The 16103-nt window shown below is 37.9% G+C and overlaps 1 protein-coding gene across 1 annotated transcript in view; it reads left to right on the top strand.

The window, feature by feature from the left end:
* The first annotated feature begins 7079 nt into the window (after positions 1–7079).
* LOC139739949 (adhesion G-protein coupled receptor V1-like) overlaps positions 7080–16103 on the top strand; it is a 94820-nt gene continuing 85796 nt past the window's right edge. The window contains exons 1-2 of the mRNA XM_071650548.1: positions 7080–7253; positions 10620–10862. Of these exons, the coding sequence (XP_071506649.1) occupies positions 7080–7253; positions 10620–10862 (417 nt within the window). The remainder of the gene's footprint in view (positions 7254–10619; positions 10863–16103) is intronic.

Genomic DNA, 16103 nt, shown 5'->3' on the forward strand with positions numbered 1-16103 from the left:
GAATTCTCACTGCTCTGTTCCGCAACACCGACAACCGCGGAGTCCATATTGGTTTCACACTATCTGTGCTAATTTCGAGAGATGTTTCAAACTCAGAGGCCACAGTGCTTCAATGCACTCATAAAAATGAAATTTTAAAAGGTTGTCTTCTCTCGGTTGTTTGATTTTACGTTTTCTTTTTTTTTGTGTCACACTCAAATTACTGATTCCTGCCCTTCTCGGAAGTCAACGCCGGCTCCATCTGTCCACGGACCTTCATACATCTCCGAATTTGTCTTTAAATGAATCGGTCGACTTCAGACATCGAGAAGACGTAGTGACGTGTATGACCGCGGTAATCATGTTCAGCGGCTGCGCAGCAGTCCTGAGCCTGGGCATTACTCAGGCAGAAAATTGATTTCTTACAGGGTCCTGACAGATGATGCAACGAAAATTGACCACTACACATTGGTCAGACCACTCAATCAGTAGAGTACATGGAAAAGAGTCTTCAAATATTTTGTGTAAACACCGCGCGCTCCGTTGATTAACAAGACTTCAATGCTCATTAGTACGATGTACGAAGCCGTTAATTTCAGTCTCTCTAGTTAATGTCAACCTGTCAATCTGATGACATCGTATAATTCTTTGGGAAACACTTACATTATGTCGGAGGAAGAAAGGATGGTGTCAATTAAATGCCGTACGTAAATTGATCCATTTGACTTGTCAAATATTGGAGGGTTTTCCGATGAAAGACAAGATTTCACTCACGAGAAAAATTTCTGCACCCAAGCATGTAAAATAATTTTCACCGAAGCGTACTTACTTTGAGATAACAATAACAAATTGATGACATTGCCAACAATACTCTGTTCTTTGTCTCGTTACTTTCGATAATAATATGGCTACTATTGGTTATAAACTATATAGGATCGATATTATCATTGTCACTATATTCTTCACTGTTATCGGTGTGCTAATATTAATACATAGCTAATGTATATCATTGTACATCAATCGCACATCTAGTTATATAGTTAACGATGTTTGCGTTTGTGTATCTACCGTTCCAAGCTGGTAACAACCTATAGTATACAAATTTATGTACTCAGAGCTGTTGTTTGATGATGGATAAATGAATCTGTATGCAATGACGCAAGAACAAAACCGTACTTATTTGAAATACACCGAACCATTCGGGTATAAAAATGGTAAATAGTTGGTCATTACTTCGGTAAAATGGCAGCAGTAATACAATAATGGTGTTGAAGAGAGATAATAGGACCGAGATGACACGCCGCCTTGTAAATCAGAATTTGACAAACTCAGCGAAGTGCAGGTTTGCACAAAATACACACACTGATACACACACACAAAAGGCGTAATCTTCATGTTATGCTCTTATCACGAAGAACTGAGCAGTTCAGCGATATACTGCAATTTCGAGTGGATGAACTCCCTGAAAGCGTAGAGACACACGATGTGTGATACACTTCCACTTCTTTCTAAAAACCCAGAAAACAAACTCGCGTCCAACTGAGACTGCGTTACATCCATTGGCTCCGAAAGGACGTGGGCAAAAGCCACCCCGAGTTTCCAACACGTGCATGATAATGGGAAAAGGATCGAGATTTGAACCCAATGTCTCGGGAAACTTTGGACACTTTCAGAACTCCAAATTCAATTGCCCGTTGAGTTTCCGCATCGTTCCTCCGAATGAATGTGTGGAGCAAGAATGATATGTTATATAGACGATTAGATTTGACACCGGAACAATCGAGAATGCATCGATTTTAGATTGCATTCAATTGACATTGAAATGGCGCGGAGGCCACAGAAATTAAAATGTATGTATATTTCGAACCATGAAGAATATTATATTGCAGGGTATAAACCGCTATAGGACGGTTTGCAAGCGCTGTGCATTTCAAAATAATTGATTATCGAGAAACGCACCTACATTGAAATTACAATTTTTGGTCCGAGCGTAACATATTGGTCTTAACATTCAAAACATCACTTTGTAGATGACCTACAAAATGAAGTACTCATTCACTCGATAACGGTTACCAACATTTTTATAAAACATAATATTCCTATCTAAATCGACAAAAAAAAAATCACAAATCATCAGTATCAACATGTCGTAGTTCGTCTTGATTGGCAGCGGTTACGTGCGTTCTTACTGTGTACGTAGATGGGTCCCAGAGACTGTTTTTTTTTTTTTATTTCATTCATTTATTATATAAAACAATGAGGATGCTATCATAAGAAAAGAAATCTGGTTTCCTCCTGAAGAGTGTCAGATACCGTTAGCATAATGGCATGCAGAAATCGTTGGAAGGGTCATTTGGTTGCGAAGTCACCTCGCACTCTTCATCGGGTCAAAAGCTACTTACTTAGTATTTGAGCTGGCATACTGCTATTCATCGCCATGCATGCAGTAATAAGTCGGGGTTGAATACGTGCAGTCGATTAATTTTCGCTGACAAAATTGATTTCGTGCGTTCGGGAAAATTTCAAGGGTCTTTTTAATCCACTTTAATTCTTCTTATATGTAGTGGTTCCATGTATATCTCTCTTACGTCCCCTCTACCCCCCCCCCCCCCCAACACACACACACACACACACACACACACACACACACACACATACACACACACACACACACACACACACAATCTTCCTTTTCTCTCTCTCTCTCTCCCTCAACACTTCTTTGAATTCCCTATTCTTGGAAACAGGTGCCGAACGCGACGTTTAATAGTTTTAAGTCTAAAACTGCAGTTGCTTTGGAAATTATCTGTACTCGGCTACGCCTCGTGTGTTAAAACTCCACCATGCTGGATTGTGCACACAAACCAATGAGTTGACTTTGTTTAATGAATAGACTGAAATTACAATGGTAAAGTTTTTGTTTTTTCAAAATCAAACCTAAATTCTATTAATTTATCATTTTTTTAAATTTCCATGTTTTAAAGAACACAGTCGCAACCATATACTAAACTGGGCGGTAAAGGTAATGATATCATCACCTCATATAAATCCCCCACTGAACAGAAGTTGCACAATGATTCACTTGATTTTGCTTTGCCGACATGAAGTCCATAATTATGAATAACATGTAATCATACGGTGTTACAGTTCGCTATTCCGAAGATTAAACATTCCAAAAATGATATACTATTAAAAGATTCGTTATTCCGACGGTTCGTAAATCTGAACTAGAAAAGGACAAGATTTGTTATTCTAACGGCTTGCTAATCAAAAAATAAAAAATGAATTAATAAATAAATAGATAAAAGAATTATGTTCGTGATTCCGAAGGTTCGTTAGTAGGATACCGACGTCCTATATGCATATTCTTTTCATTTTCGGATTAACGAACCTTTGGAACAATAAACGTGTTTTTTTTTTGTTTTTTTTTTTCATTTTCTGATTAACGAGCCTTTGGAACAACGAACCTTATTACATATTCGGATTAACGAACAACATCACCACCTCCCTGATCGTGTGCGTGTGTGTTCGCTCCTATTAGCACAGCTATTTCATAAAACACTTGGAGCTTTAAACTTTCTACAGCTTTCTAACTTTAAATCTGAATTTGATGAAACGTGCAAAGTGGATAAGTCTTCGACTCCCAATCGGAGGACCTGAGTTTGATTCCAGCCCATCACGTATAATAGTGCTTACGTCCTTGGAACAAGATATGTTTACCCACCGTGTCCCTCTTTGACCCAGGTGGATGTACATAATATGGAGTATCTGGAAAGGTTAGGATAATAATAATGGCAGTCCCTCTGGTAGAGCAGTGGCAACACTGAAGGGTCTACCCTGGATAAAGAAGACCTTATTGCTATGATTATTATTATTTGTATTTCCTCCTGATTTCTCTCTGTTTAGCTAAGCTAGCGCGAGTGAGGTGTGGCGTTGGGTGTTGGAGTCGATGTGCAGGGATTGTCACACAGTATTGATCGTTTGACGCAATATTGTGTCTCACAACCTTACATTCGCAGTCATGCAGTTACATTCTTTTTTTTTTGAACAGATTCGACAGTTTTGCTTCATTTGAGAAAACTTCATCACAGCGTCTCTCCGATATTACATCATGATTGTAGTCATTATTGGAAACTACTCAATAAAATGGAGAAAGGGCAAATTGACGTAAACTATATAATATATTACTCATTTTCTCTTATTCTAATGAGTTTGTCATGAAGCTAACTATGCTAAGGCTTCTATTTCAATTGATTATAGAAGTGCAAGGGCTGACACATGCAAAGCTTGAAGGTGAAACATTGCGTGGAGAAATCCAAACTCGGCGTATTTTTCAAATTCAAAGTGCGGTGTTTATGTGGCCTACTATGTGCAGAATATGAATTCAGTGTTGTTTGGCCTTTTGTGATACACTTTGTATTTTTTAATGCTACGTTATGTATGCCCAACATAGGGAAATATTAACGAAATTTAGGTAAGACACTTGTTTTCTGGATCAATATAATTTCATATGATAATTCGTTTAATCAAAAGAAGCTATCCCGGGTAGTGGATGAATGATTAAGTCATGCTGCATCGCTTTCGTACCTTATAAAGTGTGTTTAATCATCTTATTATCATTCTCTTTCTACTGTGTTTTCGTTTCTCTTTTTCTATGATATGTCTATTTATCCTTTTGTGTATTTTCCTGTCATTTTTATTAATGCTTATTTAAACAGATGAGTGCGTCGAATTACATGACAAACATAGGCCTACACTGCGGATTAATGCTCGTGCGTGCATACACATAACGCTGTCATATAGGCTTGCTTATCGTGTTTATCATAGTCGTCAGTTTTACCTCATTTTTCATTCTCATATTTGTTCTCATTTGTGCCCATCAATGGCCATCATAGTGTTTGGTAACTTAAAGACACATAATTGCTGCATATTATGATATAGGCCCTATATATACATGCGCTTACAATCACTGATTGAAATGATCGAACCATGTATCATAAGAATAAAAAACTCAAAGAGCGCATATACGACAATTTTTACTGCAATCGGAAATGACTAATAGATCTGTAACCATGAGGTGTGAATGTTCTTCAATTTTTTTTTACATGTCTCCCTCTACATTCTACAAATGAAATCCAAAGATCGCAACAGTAGGGCTCACACCTGTAAATAAGAATACTGATGGAATGTCCCAGGCCCCTTCACAAAGTCGTACCAAAGATACCAAAATAAATGAAGAACAAAATTAATTAAAAATCAATGATGCAGTTTGGCAAAAAAAAACAAACAAACAAACCCAAACCCAACAACAACACTGAATAGCTGCAGATATTGAGTATGAATTCCTCTACAAACTGCATTTTGGTTGGAAGATGAAAGCTTTTCTCATGGGATTTGAAGGGACTGTGTTTCATTGGGTGCATGTACAGAAAATAGTGATATTTTGAGTGAAAAAAACAACAAACAAACTGGTAGTCTAGCTTAATTTGTGAACCCTTGGACAGAGTTTGAGCCGAAGAACCCGCCTTAGGAATTGATGAATGAAAGGATAATAAATATCTCTCTTGTCCAGGTTAGTGAAGATGAAACACCTCATTTCTCCAAGCTATTTTAGAGAATTTTTTGAATTTTGAATTTTAACACACGTCTCTATAGGGAATTATTTACCCGTGTGAGCCCTGTACAATGCTGATCTGTAATTTAACAAACATGTCGGGGGAAAAATGGACCATGAGACTCGACACACGAGAAATAGAAAAAAAAATGTAACCGATTTAAATTTGTAGCACAGTAATTAATTTGACTCCGTAGTGAAAACCGAGCAGCATCCTTTCTGCTCGCAGCGTAGTGTCTACGCTTTTACAATCGCATAAAAGCCGACGCCCACATTCTATTCTGTTTTCTCTCATGAGACCAGGGAGATGAGACAAAAAGGGGGTGACTCATGTCATACAGAAATCAATGACCGAACCCATTCACAATCCACCTGCGCATGAACAGGATGCGGAACGCGAGATCGCGAGACACACCAGAGTTCCCGATTTCTACACTGCCATCTACGTTGGAAATGCGCTAACAGGTTTCGCTGCTTCGTCGTACGATCGTTTGTACGGCTTCCAACGAATTTTTAAATACAGTTGTGTACTCGACTGAGGCGTGCGTCCGCGATTACTCATTCCGTACCGTGGAAACAACAGACGCCGAAATTGATTGACGCCTGACGATATGTGTGGATAGGACTTTCCAAGGAATATCAAATTTCAGTTCCGTTGCCTTGGAGAGCATGCAAAACGTTTTCATAGGCGAGGTATGGAGTTTCTATTTCAAGTCATTACTATCGTTTGTTGAAACAAGTAGCTTTTGCCGCAAAATGGTTTATTAAGCGTGAAAGTAGTTGTTCGTTTGAGTGTCGATGTTGGATGTTAATGTTGTGCCGTACCGTAGGCCTACGTGCTACGCGGCTATAAACGCTACAGTCCAGATTTGACAGGCAGAGTAAATTAAACTTGCGTGTCGTAAGTTTATAATTGTCTAGCCGTAATAATGGCGTAATGTTTAAAGATCAGTCTGTATCTTGTGGTCGGAGATAGAAAATGTTCCGCGGAAACTACGTCTAACTTCACAGAATCCTCTATTTGTCATTATTCTGAATTCTGTCATTCTTCAATTTATTTCTTTTGTAACTGTCATCACATCAGCATCCACAAATATTTTGTGTTCAGAATGTTATTGTAAACAGTTGAGTTTAAAATAGATTCTAACATTGACGTTAGAAGTTTTGTAACCCTATTATTGTGATAATTTCAATTTCTAACAAGTGTTGATACCATGGGCATGGCACTAATAATGGGCAGTCCGTAACGTTAGAACTAGACAGTAACGCTTCATGTTCGGGCTGGTCGCAGTTACAAAAGTGAAGGGTCAGGGCGGCGTGGGCTTTGATTATTCATAACATTTATTGAAATGATGATAGGCATGGATGGATATTTTGCAATGAGTTACAATACAGTACATTGTAGACTCCCTACTTCATATAAACTTGAAATGACCGTTATGACAATTCATCCTCTCTTTGGTTTCTTACTGCCTTTTGTTTCAGAATGCCTCCAAACATCGTAGGGCTTCTGGTGCTGCTAGCATCATTCCTGTGCCTTGTCAGTGCCCAGACCATTCGTTTCCTGGACACAGCTCGCAGCATCAATGAGGGTGGCACAGCGCAGTTCAGGGTGGAGAGAGATGGACCAAGTGACTCAGAAATCAGCATTGTAGCAAAGGTGGGACTTACATGTAGTGAACATTGATAAGGATTTGCCAATGAAAGGACAAGGTTCATCCCAGGCAATATGCCAAGGGATCCTGAAATGTATGTTTGGATTGTGACATCACAAATTTTAAAGTCAACATAACTTTTGAATGGATTGACTGATTTTCCTCAAACTTTGACTGATGTGGCCTGCTATGATGTTGGTGCTTTCACTCAATATATTTGGATGAACTTGTCCTTTGATAGATTACTTACAATCTGTACTTTCATGAAAATCTAAACGGACATCTGAATAGCTTCTCGACATTGATGAGATGTTTCTCAAAAGATAAATCTGATATTCATTTTTCAGTTACGTGAAATTTTATCCTGTGACTAAGTTGTTGTTGTTTTATAGAAAGAAAGAAGAGAAAAAGAAAAATGGGGCCCAATACAAATAATTGCCCCACTTGTGTAACTAAGTGATCTGAATTTTATATGTATACAATGTAAAGCACAGTATAATATGAAGTTGTAAATTTTCCCAAGTTTACAGGATGGGCTGCATCATACCATGATAAGGAGACGTACAGAAGACTTGTTGCTCTATTTTTAAGTAGGAATTTACAAGCTAACATCCAATAATATTGAACGCAATCTGACATGGCATTTGTGCAAGCTATGTCTCTCTCACATTTGTTTCTGTCCATGGGCTAAATTTATAGATATCCCTACTACAGATTATGTGAGTCTCCTCTGTGGATTAGGACATGGGCAAGTCCAAGATAAGGTCCCCTCAGAAGGCAAAATTTCATCTTTGCTCAATATTGACATGTTAGGTATCATTTTGAAGCTTATGAGTTGAAGTTTTGATTTCCATGAAGGAAAAAATCATATTATGTAAATTTATGCAAATTTCAAGGGCTTCATTTGCATAAATGTGAAATAGAGCGTTACGTATGGGACATTTATAAAAATTCATATTTATTCAAAGGAAAGCAAATGATATTTGATTAATATCTGGACATAGGAAGTTCATCAAATAGTTTAACTTGGTACAAAAATTTAGGGATTATGCAAATGATTATGCAAATTAGCTCGTGTCCTATCATGAGATGTCCCATACGTAACAAATTGAGGTCATTTTTTTAGGTTTTTTCTGAAATTTGTAAGGTTATATGAATGCCCTTTTGGAAAGTTCTAATTTATTGTTTAGAGAAGTTAAATACCAAAGAAAGAAGAAAAAATAGTAAAAGAAATATTTTTTATTAGGGAATTAAATAATGTTACGTATGGGACAAATGCGTTGTGTATGGGACATCCCCATACATATTGCATGTAAATGCATGTAGCTAGCTGGGAGGATCTCTTAGTACACAATGGTTAATCATCCTGAAGAAAGCATCCCAACTTTGCAGCTGCTTTTGAGTTATAGACACTTGAAACAATACATGTACTTGACTGAACAATTTTTAGAAAGGGGGAGGGGGAGATGGCAAAAAAAAAAAAACCCATGAAAATCAGCAATAAAGGGATGGTATAGTTTTTGCAGGAATTGGAATTCAGTTTTCAACATTTTACGAGATGATTGGGAACCAATTATATGAATTATTAAAGAGTATACAATTCTAAGACTAGAGGAATTCAAAAATTATTTGATGGAGATCCAATTTGAAAGGGCTGAGATATCAAAAAACAAACAAATACAAAGTTAAATGAAGTGGTCCCAATAAAAAATGTGACCCACCTTTTGTTAGGACACCACATTTCTGGATATCTCAGCCATTTCAAAATGGATTTTTGTCATGTTAACTTTGAATTCCTCTTAGAATTGTATGCTATTTAAACATTTCATAAAAGAAGTGCTAATTATCTTGTAAAAGTTGAAATCAGAATTCCCATCTGAACCAGAACTATGCAGTCCCTTTAAGTACATGTAGACACCTCTGATTTAAAGGGTACTGAAACCGAATACACAAGCAGATTGAAAAATTGCAGTTCAACTACGAGTATATTGGGTACTGTCCACCACACAACGTAGAGCTCTAGTTACGTTTAGCTGCGTTGTAAAACACATGTATGTGATGATAATGAAGATGTTACTTCAAATTAGTGTTTCGTGCATCATTTTTTTTAATTGCAAGTGATAAACAAATTGTCCTTATTCAGTTTTCAGTAGTAGCCATGACAAAAATCATGGGTATACATACTGAGGTGTGACTCGAATCAATGGCCTGATCGATAGACAGACATCATACATGTACATGTGGGATCTACTCGATTACTGGGGTTCCACGCAGCAGGTATTGCATATTTATTAAAATTAATATTTCTTGTGTCAAGTTGTTTTTTATTGAAACTGAATGGCAAACTGCCCTTCATCAATGGAAGTATCAAAACACTTTACTGTTCAATCTTTTAGTAGTACAATTTGTAACTATCCGGCTAAAAATACAGGGCATACATACTCAGGTTGGTCATAGAAATATAGAATATGATTAAAGATTATGATGATAAATATATGGGGAATATTGTTCCCTTGACAATCTGGATTAGTATTTTAGTAATTTCAACTGATTCTACCTCAGTAATTATGCAAAAATGTGTTTATGGGTATTTTGCAAAATCATTTTGCAAAATATATCCATAAACATGGTTCTCAACACACTAAACGAATGGGGGACAAAGGGCTTGCATACTCAGGTTGGTCATAAAAATATAAAAATATGACTGAATATGATTATGATGGTAAATATTTGGGGAATATTGTTCCCTTGACAATCTGGATCAGTATTTGAGTAGTTTCAACTGATTTTACTTCAATAATTATACAAAATACCCATAAACATGGTTCTCCACACACTAAACGAATGGGGGACAAAGTGTCCCATACGTAACTGTCCCATACGTAACATGTCATTTCTGTCTTTAATTAGAACCTGTAATTACAGCTTTTTGCCTCATGACATCAAACTTACCTCTGATAATCTTGAGTATTGTGAGTTTCATCACAGTGAGTTACAAGTTGTAGAATGAAATACTTTCAGAGAGTTTTGAGGTTGAAAAAAATGTTTCAAAAAACAAAATTTTTCTGGTCCCATACGTAACGGCACATATTTTCTCTTCTAGAATATAATTGTGAAGGTCATTTTTCTCCATTTTTTACCTGATTATACTTCTCCTAGATATCAATCACCATGAAAAAGTTCAATATGATCAAAGGCCATTAACACTATTTTTCAAGTCATAAAAGTCTCTGAATGTCCCATACGTAACGCGCGCGTTATCTTGGACTTGCCCACCACCATCCTGTGTGGACATGAAAAATGAAAGTGAAACTAAAATGAAAATATTTCTTGCTCTTTACTACATGTACATCTTGTTTGCATTTCATCAGATTCAAGACCCAGACGACGACTTTCTGGGTGAATCAAGAATCCTGACATTCCCGGCAAGTAATGGCTCAACGTCACAAACAGTCTCTTTCATATCGAGGGATGATTCTCTACCAGAGCCCGCAGAGATTTTTGTTGTGACTTTGGAGGTGTTCAGTGGCAATGCAGCTGTTGGAGATCCCAGCCAGGCTCAGATTACTCTTCTTGCAAGTGACGATGCCTTTGGAATCATCGGCTTTGATTCGGTAAGGAGAGGATGTACAATGATTGAAATTTGCCTGGATTGTCTTCATCCTTTTTGGATGAATTATTACAATGTAATGGTGGTACCAGTGAGGTCCACGAGGGGTTTTAGCATGTCGCTGCGACATGCTAAAATTTTTGCGCGACATCCTTCAAAACTTGCGACATTCTAAGCGCCATGCCAATAAAACTGCGACATGCTAAAAGTAACTAACTCGCAAATGACTTACGAGAGTGCTCCTTGTTGAAAGGAGCAGCAGTTTACAAGCGCCAAAAGTTTATCCACAGTCACCGCACCGATCACAACACAACGCGGCTCAACAACAAGCTATCAGTACAACAGTCTCGCACAACACCACATCACACACTTGCTCACTATCTCCCTCACCTCCCTGCTCACATGTGTATGCTATGGGATTGCGCTCTGATTCGGGATCCACACACACAGCAATTTGTGTGAAGTAACACCTATGCAGCGGCACAGACAGCCGCCTGTATGCATGTGAGAGGGAGAGAGAGGACGGAAAGAGAGGGTCGGAGGCCGAGGGAGGCTGAGGAAGGCTGACACGTGCTCGCTTGTTGTCACGCTTGTTGTCGGGTTACGCAAAAACAAACGATATGAAATGCATGCCCCCCTTCGCCAAAGGTTGTATTTTATATATATATATATATATATTTTTTTTTTGCTGCTTTGGTTTGTCTGTTCGTTTGTCTGCCTGTCTGTCTCTCTATTCGCAAAATAGGTCAAAAGTTGGGAACAGATTAGGATGAAATTTCAGGAACGGTTGGTTGGTAAAATGGCGCAAGGAACAGATGATTAAATTTTGGTAGTGAGAAGGATTTATGATACCACTGGAATTCAACGTCAGGATATCCAGGATTTTTTCTTAGACTTTGTTTCGTATATTTGAAAGGATTCGTATCAATTCTATAGGAAGCTTGCCATCGGCAATAGCAATTACGCAAAATTAGATGCGTTCAAAGCATTGCCGCAGAGAGAAAATTACCTCCATCTTTCGTTAAAAAAAAATCAAAAACAAAAACGAACGATGGAGTAAGCAAATGCAAATTGTTTAATCTTTTTTTTTTGGTAGATTCAGCGGGTTAGTTTTTCTCTAAAAAGCCATGCGTTCCATTTGAACCTTTAGTAAGTTAGATTTTACTCGAGCGCCGAAGTTGAATTTATCCCAAGGATCTCGTCGCAATACCGAGTTTCCAATGTGTATTCATTTTCGCGTAGCTTTCGGTGCTGCAAAATTTTGCTAGGGCCTAAGTTTACTACTAAACTAATTTCTGTCGTTTCTCGCACCTCGTTTGGTACGATTTCTTCCCTTTTATATCACTTTATCCGTTCCCTTTATACTTTGAAGTAATTAAACGTAATTCCGTGTCTCGCACTGTTATTTTTGTAACGGCGATTTCTCCGCTTCGCTGCAATACTTTTTCGAATCGAAGCGACGGAGCTCGGAGTTTGATCCCAGCAGCCGCTTCGATGTGCTGTTTGTTGTATTTTCTAAATAAAAATGTTTGTGTTGTTGGGAGGTGTTGATACTTTGTATTTGTTATTTATTTTCCTAGGTATTTATCTCGAGGGATTAGGGCCTATGCGTGTTTCTTAATGTTGATAGGAAAAGGCTAAAATGATCTTGAGTGATGTCTGATGGTGATGATGATAACTATGCTGGTGACTGGTGTAAAAAGACGGATTCCTGTGAATGCTGAGCGTACGTGACGTTTGTTTATTTCCCTTTCCCTCTTACTCTTCTTTCCCCCTTACTCTCCTTTCCCCTCTCAAGAATGATAAAAAAAGAAATTACATACACCTCACAACAAAAAGAACCACGTGCTATAGCAACCTTCGTAAAGTTCAATCTAAATGTTCAATATCAGCAAAGAATAAGGGGAAAGCACGAATGACAATAAATAAAAGCGAAGAGATCGTGTATGCAGTCTCTTCGGCTAGAAGAAACTTGACACCCCACCCCTCTCCCTTGTGGAAATTTCCACAAAAGCAGGTGCCACACCCAGGTGCGTGCCAGACGAAAGAATGCGCGCACTGGAATAAACAGCGTGTAAATATCCTGGAAATATCGATCGAAGAACCAGCTCATTAGTTGAATTAAAGGAATCATTGCAAAGATATCATGATTCTATTTCTATAGCCTTTCTTTTGGCGCATAGTAGGAAACATCGAACAGTCGATTATAGTGTACTTGATCGAATATCTAATGTTCCCTGAACAATAAAAAAAGGATTGATTATTCAGTCAATTAAAAATGCAATCACAGAAATACATGAATTAAAGGTCTCGTATGACCAGACAAATTCACTACGAGTACAATTGTAGGTCCAGTGAGATGCAGTCATCACCTGGTTTAATACAACGTGTAATGACAATTAATTCCAGTTCACGCTCATCAAAACTGCTTATTACTTTTCAAAGTTTTGGCTATCAACATTCGTTCGTGGGTGTATTTTGTTTGTTTGTTTGTTTTGTGTGTTTTTCTCTCGTGAAAGGCGTAATGATTTCTTCGTATCGAACGTAAACTGCATGTTTACCGTAAACAAGCCATTCAGCTCAGCTCAGCTATGGCGCATTCGATCCATCGAACTTGCAGTAACCTCTTACAGGCAGGATCGAGCACATGGCGCATTCCTTTAAAGTGAAAACTAAGTTTCGGTAAGTGCTGGAGAACCCGTCTAGCACCATTTCATTTTGAACGTGAAGCCACGTGTTTGCATCGGCGCTTCCACACACAGCGCGGCATTTTGCGATCATCGTTATAGCAGAATTTCCGATTCCAGTCAGGGGAAAAGGAATTGGAATACTTCTGAAAATACTGATATTTAAAATCCAATAAAATAAAAAAGCCTGAAAACAACGCATGATTATGTTTAAATAGTAAACAATAATTGGAAACACAGAACAGAGTTTTGCATCCGCTCACACAGAAGCTCTCTTGAGAAGATGAAAGCATTCCCCGTCCCCTGCTAGATAGTGGAAGCTTCCATAATCAGCCCAGCAAGTTTTTGGAGGTACATACAGTTGTACTTGCACTTGTACACATTCATTGCGAGAAAGCAATCAATCAACGCTGAACATTGCGTAGTTTGGCATCTTTATCGTGCTGGTGACCAGCTCGATCCTTCGGCATGTGTCATAACGTTATGTTTAGAGCCTGTAGGCCTCATAAGTTGACAAGTTTAATTCAAAATAGCAAAAAAGAAAAAAAAAGGAGATTGAAAAAATATGAATTCTGGTGGGAAAATACGAATTTTGCAGCTGCTGAGTACTAATTTTTGCTTCCAAAGGTTGGCAGCTCTGTACTTTGGAAATCTAATTTCTCTCTGGAAAGGCTTATTGTGGATAGAATTATCTAGATCTGAGTTTTTGTTAAATGTCATTCAAGTTAACTAAACGTCTGTTTACCAGTAGGCTGCAAAAGTGCAGTTCTCACTTTTCTACACTCATCTCATCTACTTTGTGAGTACACAGTTATCTTGGCATTTCAATGTGAAACCAGGGAGGTGGCTCCTCCCTGGTGAAACTGAAAGTAAATAATATTAAAGACAGTCAGTGTGCTGTACTGTAGTACAAGTTCAAGATGTCCTTGTCATTTATCATAGCATCCCCATTGAGGAGTATATCTATTCAAGATATATTCAAAAGGTCTTATGAGTAAGGAGTAGGACGATATATTAACATTTCAAGAACAATTTAAAATCTTATGTCATAATCAAACAATTAAACATAATTTTTCAAATATTAATGATTTTTATCCTGGCATTGCAGAGTGATCATGGTGATCAAAGTGTTCAAAATAAGGCTAAGATAGCACCAGAGAGCATCTAGAACCCCAGAGCTTCCAGGGCCCTTAAGCGGGCCCTGGACCCCGGCCGCAAGGGACTTCGCGCTTCGCGCTCGTGATGTGCGCTTCGCGCACATACTTTCATGCGCAATATCACTTTTTTCCCCCTGCAACATGCTAAAATTTCAAGTTGTGGACCACCCTGGTGGTACTGTAAATAATCTGTCCGAACACGTTTGATATTCATGTTTATTTTTTTCCTGCCCTGATTCTATTCTGTTAACTTGTTTAAATAATTTTGCAGAGGAGAGTACAGTATTACTGACTACAGCATCTTGATATCGCAAATGAATGTTGAATGCATTGTTGTTTTCATGCTACTGTAAAAGTGGATATTTTCGCGCGACTAATTTTTCGCGCTCGGCGTGGTAAGAAGAGTTTCACATGTTTTTTATTCCGCGGTATCAAGACATCAACTATAGGAACATATGGCAAGCAAAAATATTTGCATGCTTTTATTTTCGCACTAGTTTCTGATTGCGCGAAATGCGCGAAAATTTCAACACCACGAAAATTTCCACTTTTACAGTAGTTCATTAAAGGGGGAAAAAAATTATGAAAGTTTTCACCCTGAGGAATAATCCACATTAAGTGTCTTTCATTGCATCTTACTTTCAATACAGCTTCAGGAAAGGTACAGTATTACTGATCAATGGTTCAGGTCATTCAAGTATCACAACTAGGTTTTAAGAAGTGCCTGCACAAATTAATCATCCCGTCTTCTTTGTAAAATCTTTGAGAAGGGGGGGGGGGGGAGGGGATATTTAAGTACCGGTACAAGATATAACAATACGGTCATATTTGAAAATTACTGAGTTAGCATATATTCTATTTCTGTACATTTTATTTTTTCTTGGTAGTGAGAAACATAGAAAATGTATGTGAGATATCTTGTCAAAGCATCACATCATCATCAAATGATATCTAATGGACACATTTTGATAGCATTTGTACATGTTACAAGTGCATGTGAATGTGTACAAGACGCGCAGTGCTTGTAATACACTGTCATACATAATACATACATACAGTTGTATACATTAACAATATATACGACATTGTACACGATATACAGGTATCATTTCTGGTTAGGAACTTTGTCTTGTGCAGCTTTACTGTGACTATTAACTATACACATCCCAGTCGCTGTACGTAGCGCAACAGCGTATTAACAGCGTCTGGTCGGGCTATACTGTGACATACAGTTTGTACAATAACACATGGATGCTGAAAAGTTTGTGTTTTGAATGAAAAATCACTGCTTCTGTTCTCTGAGTGACTGTATAATGAAAATCAATAATTGAAACAGCTGTGTTCGCACTGTTATGGATTATGTAAAATAATGCAATGACAAGTTGGCCTCTTCTCCTCTTG

Source organism: Diadema antillarum, unplaced genomic scaffold (assembly GCF_040938485.1).
Source record: "Diadema antillarum isolate AM-2024a unplaced genomic scaffold, OU_Dant_1.0 seq00000822_RagTag, whole genome shotgun sequence".
Taxonomy (NCBI): Eukaryota; Metazoa; Echinodermata; class Echinoidea; order Diadematoida; family Diadematidae; genus Diadema; species Diadema antillarum.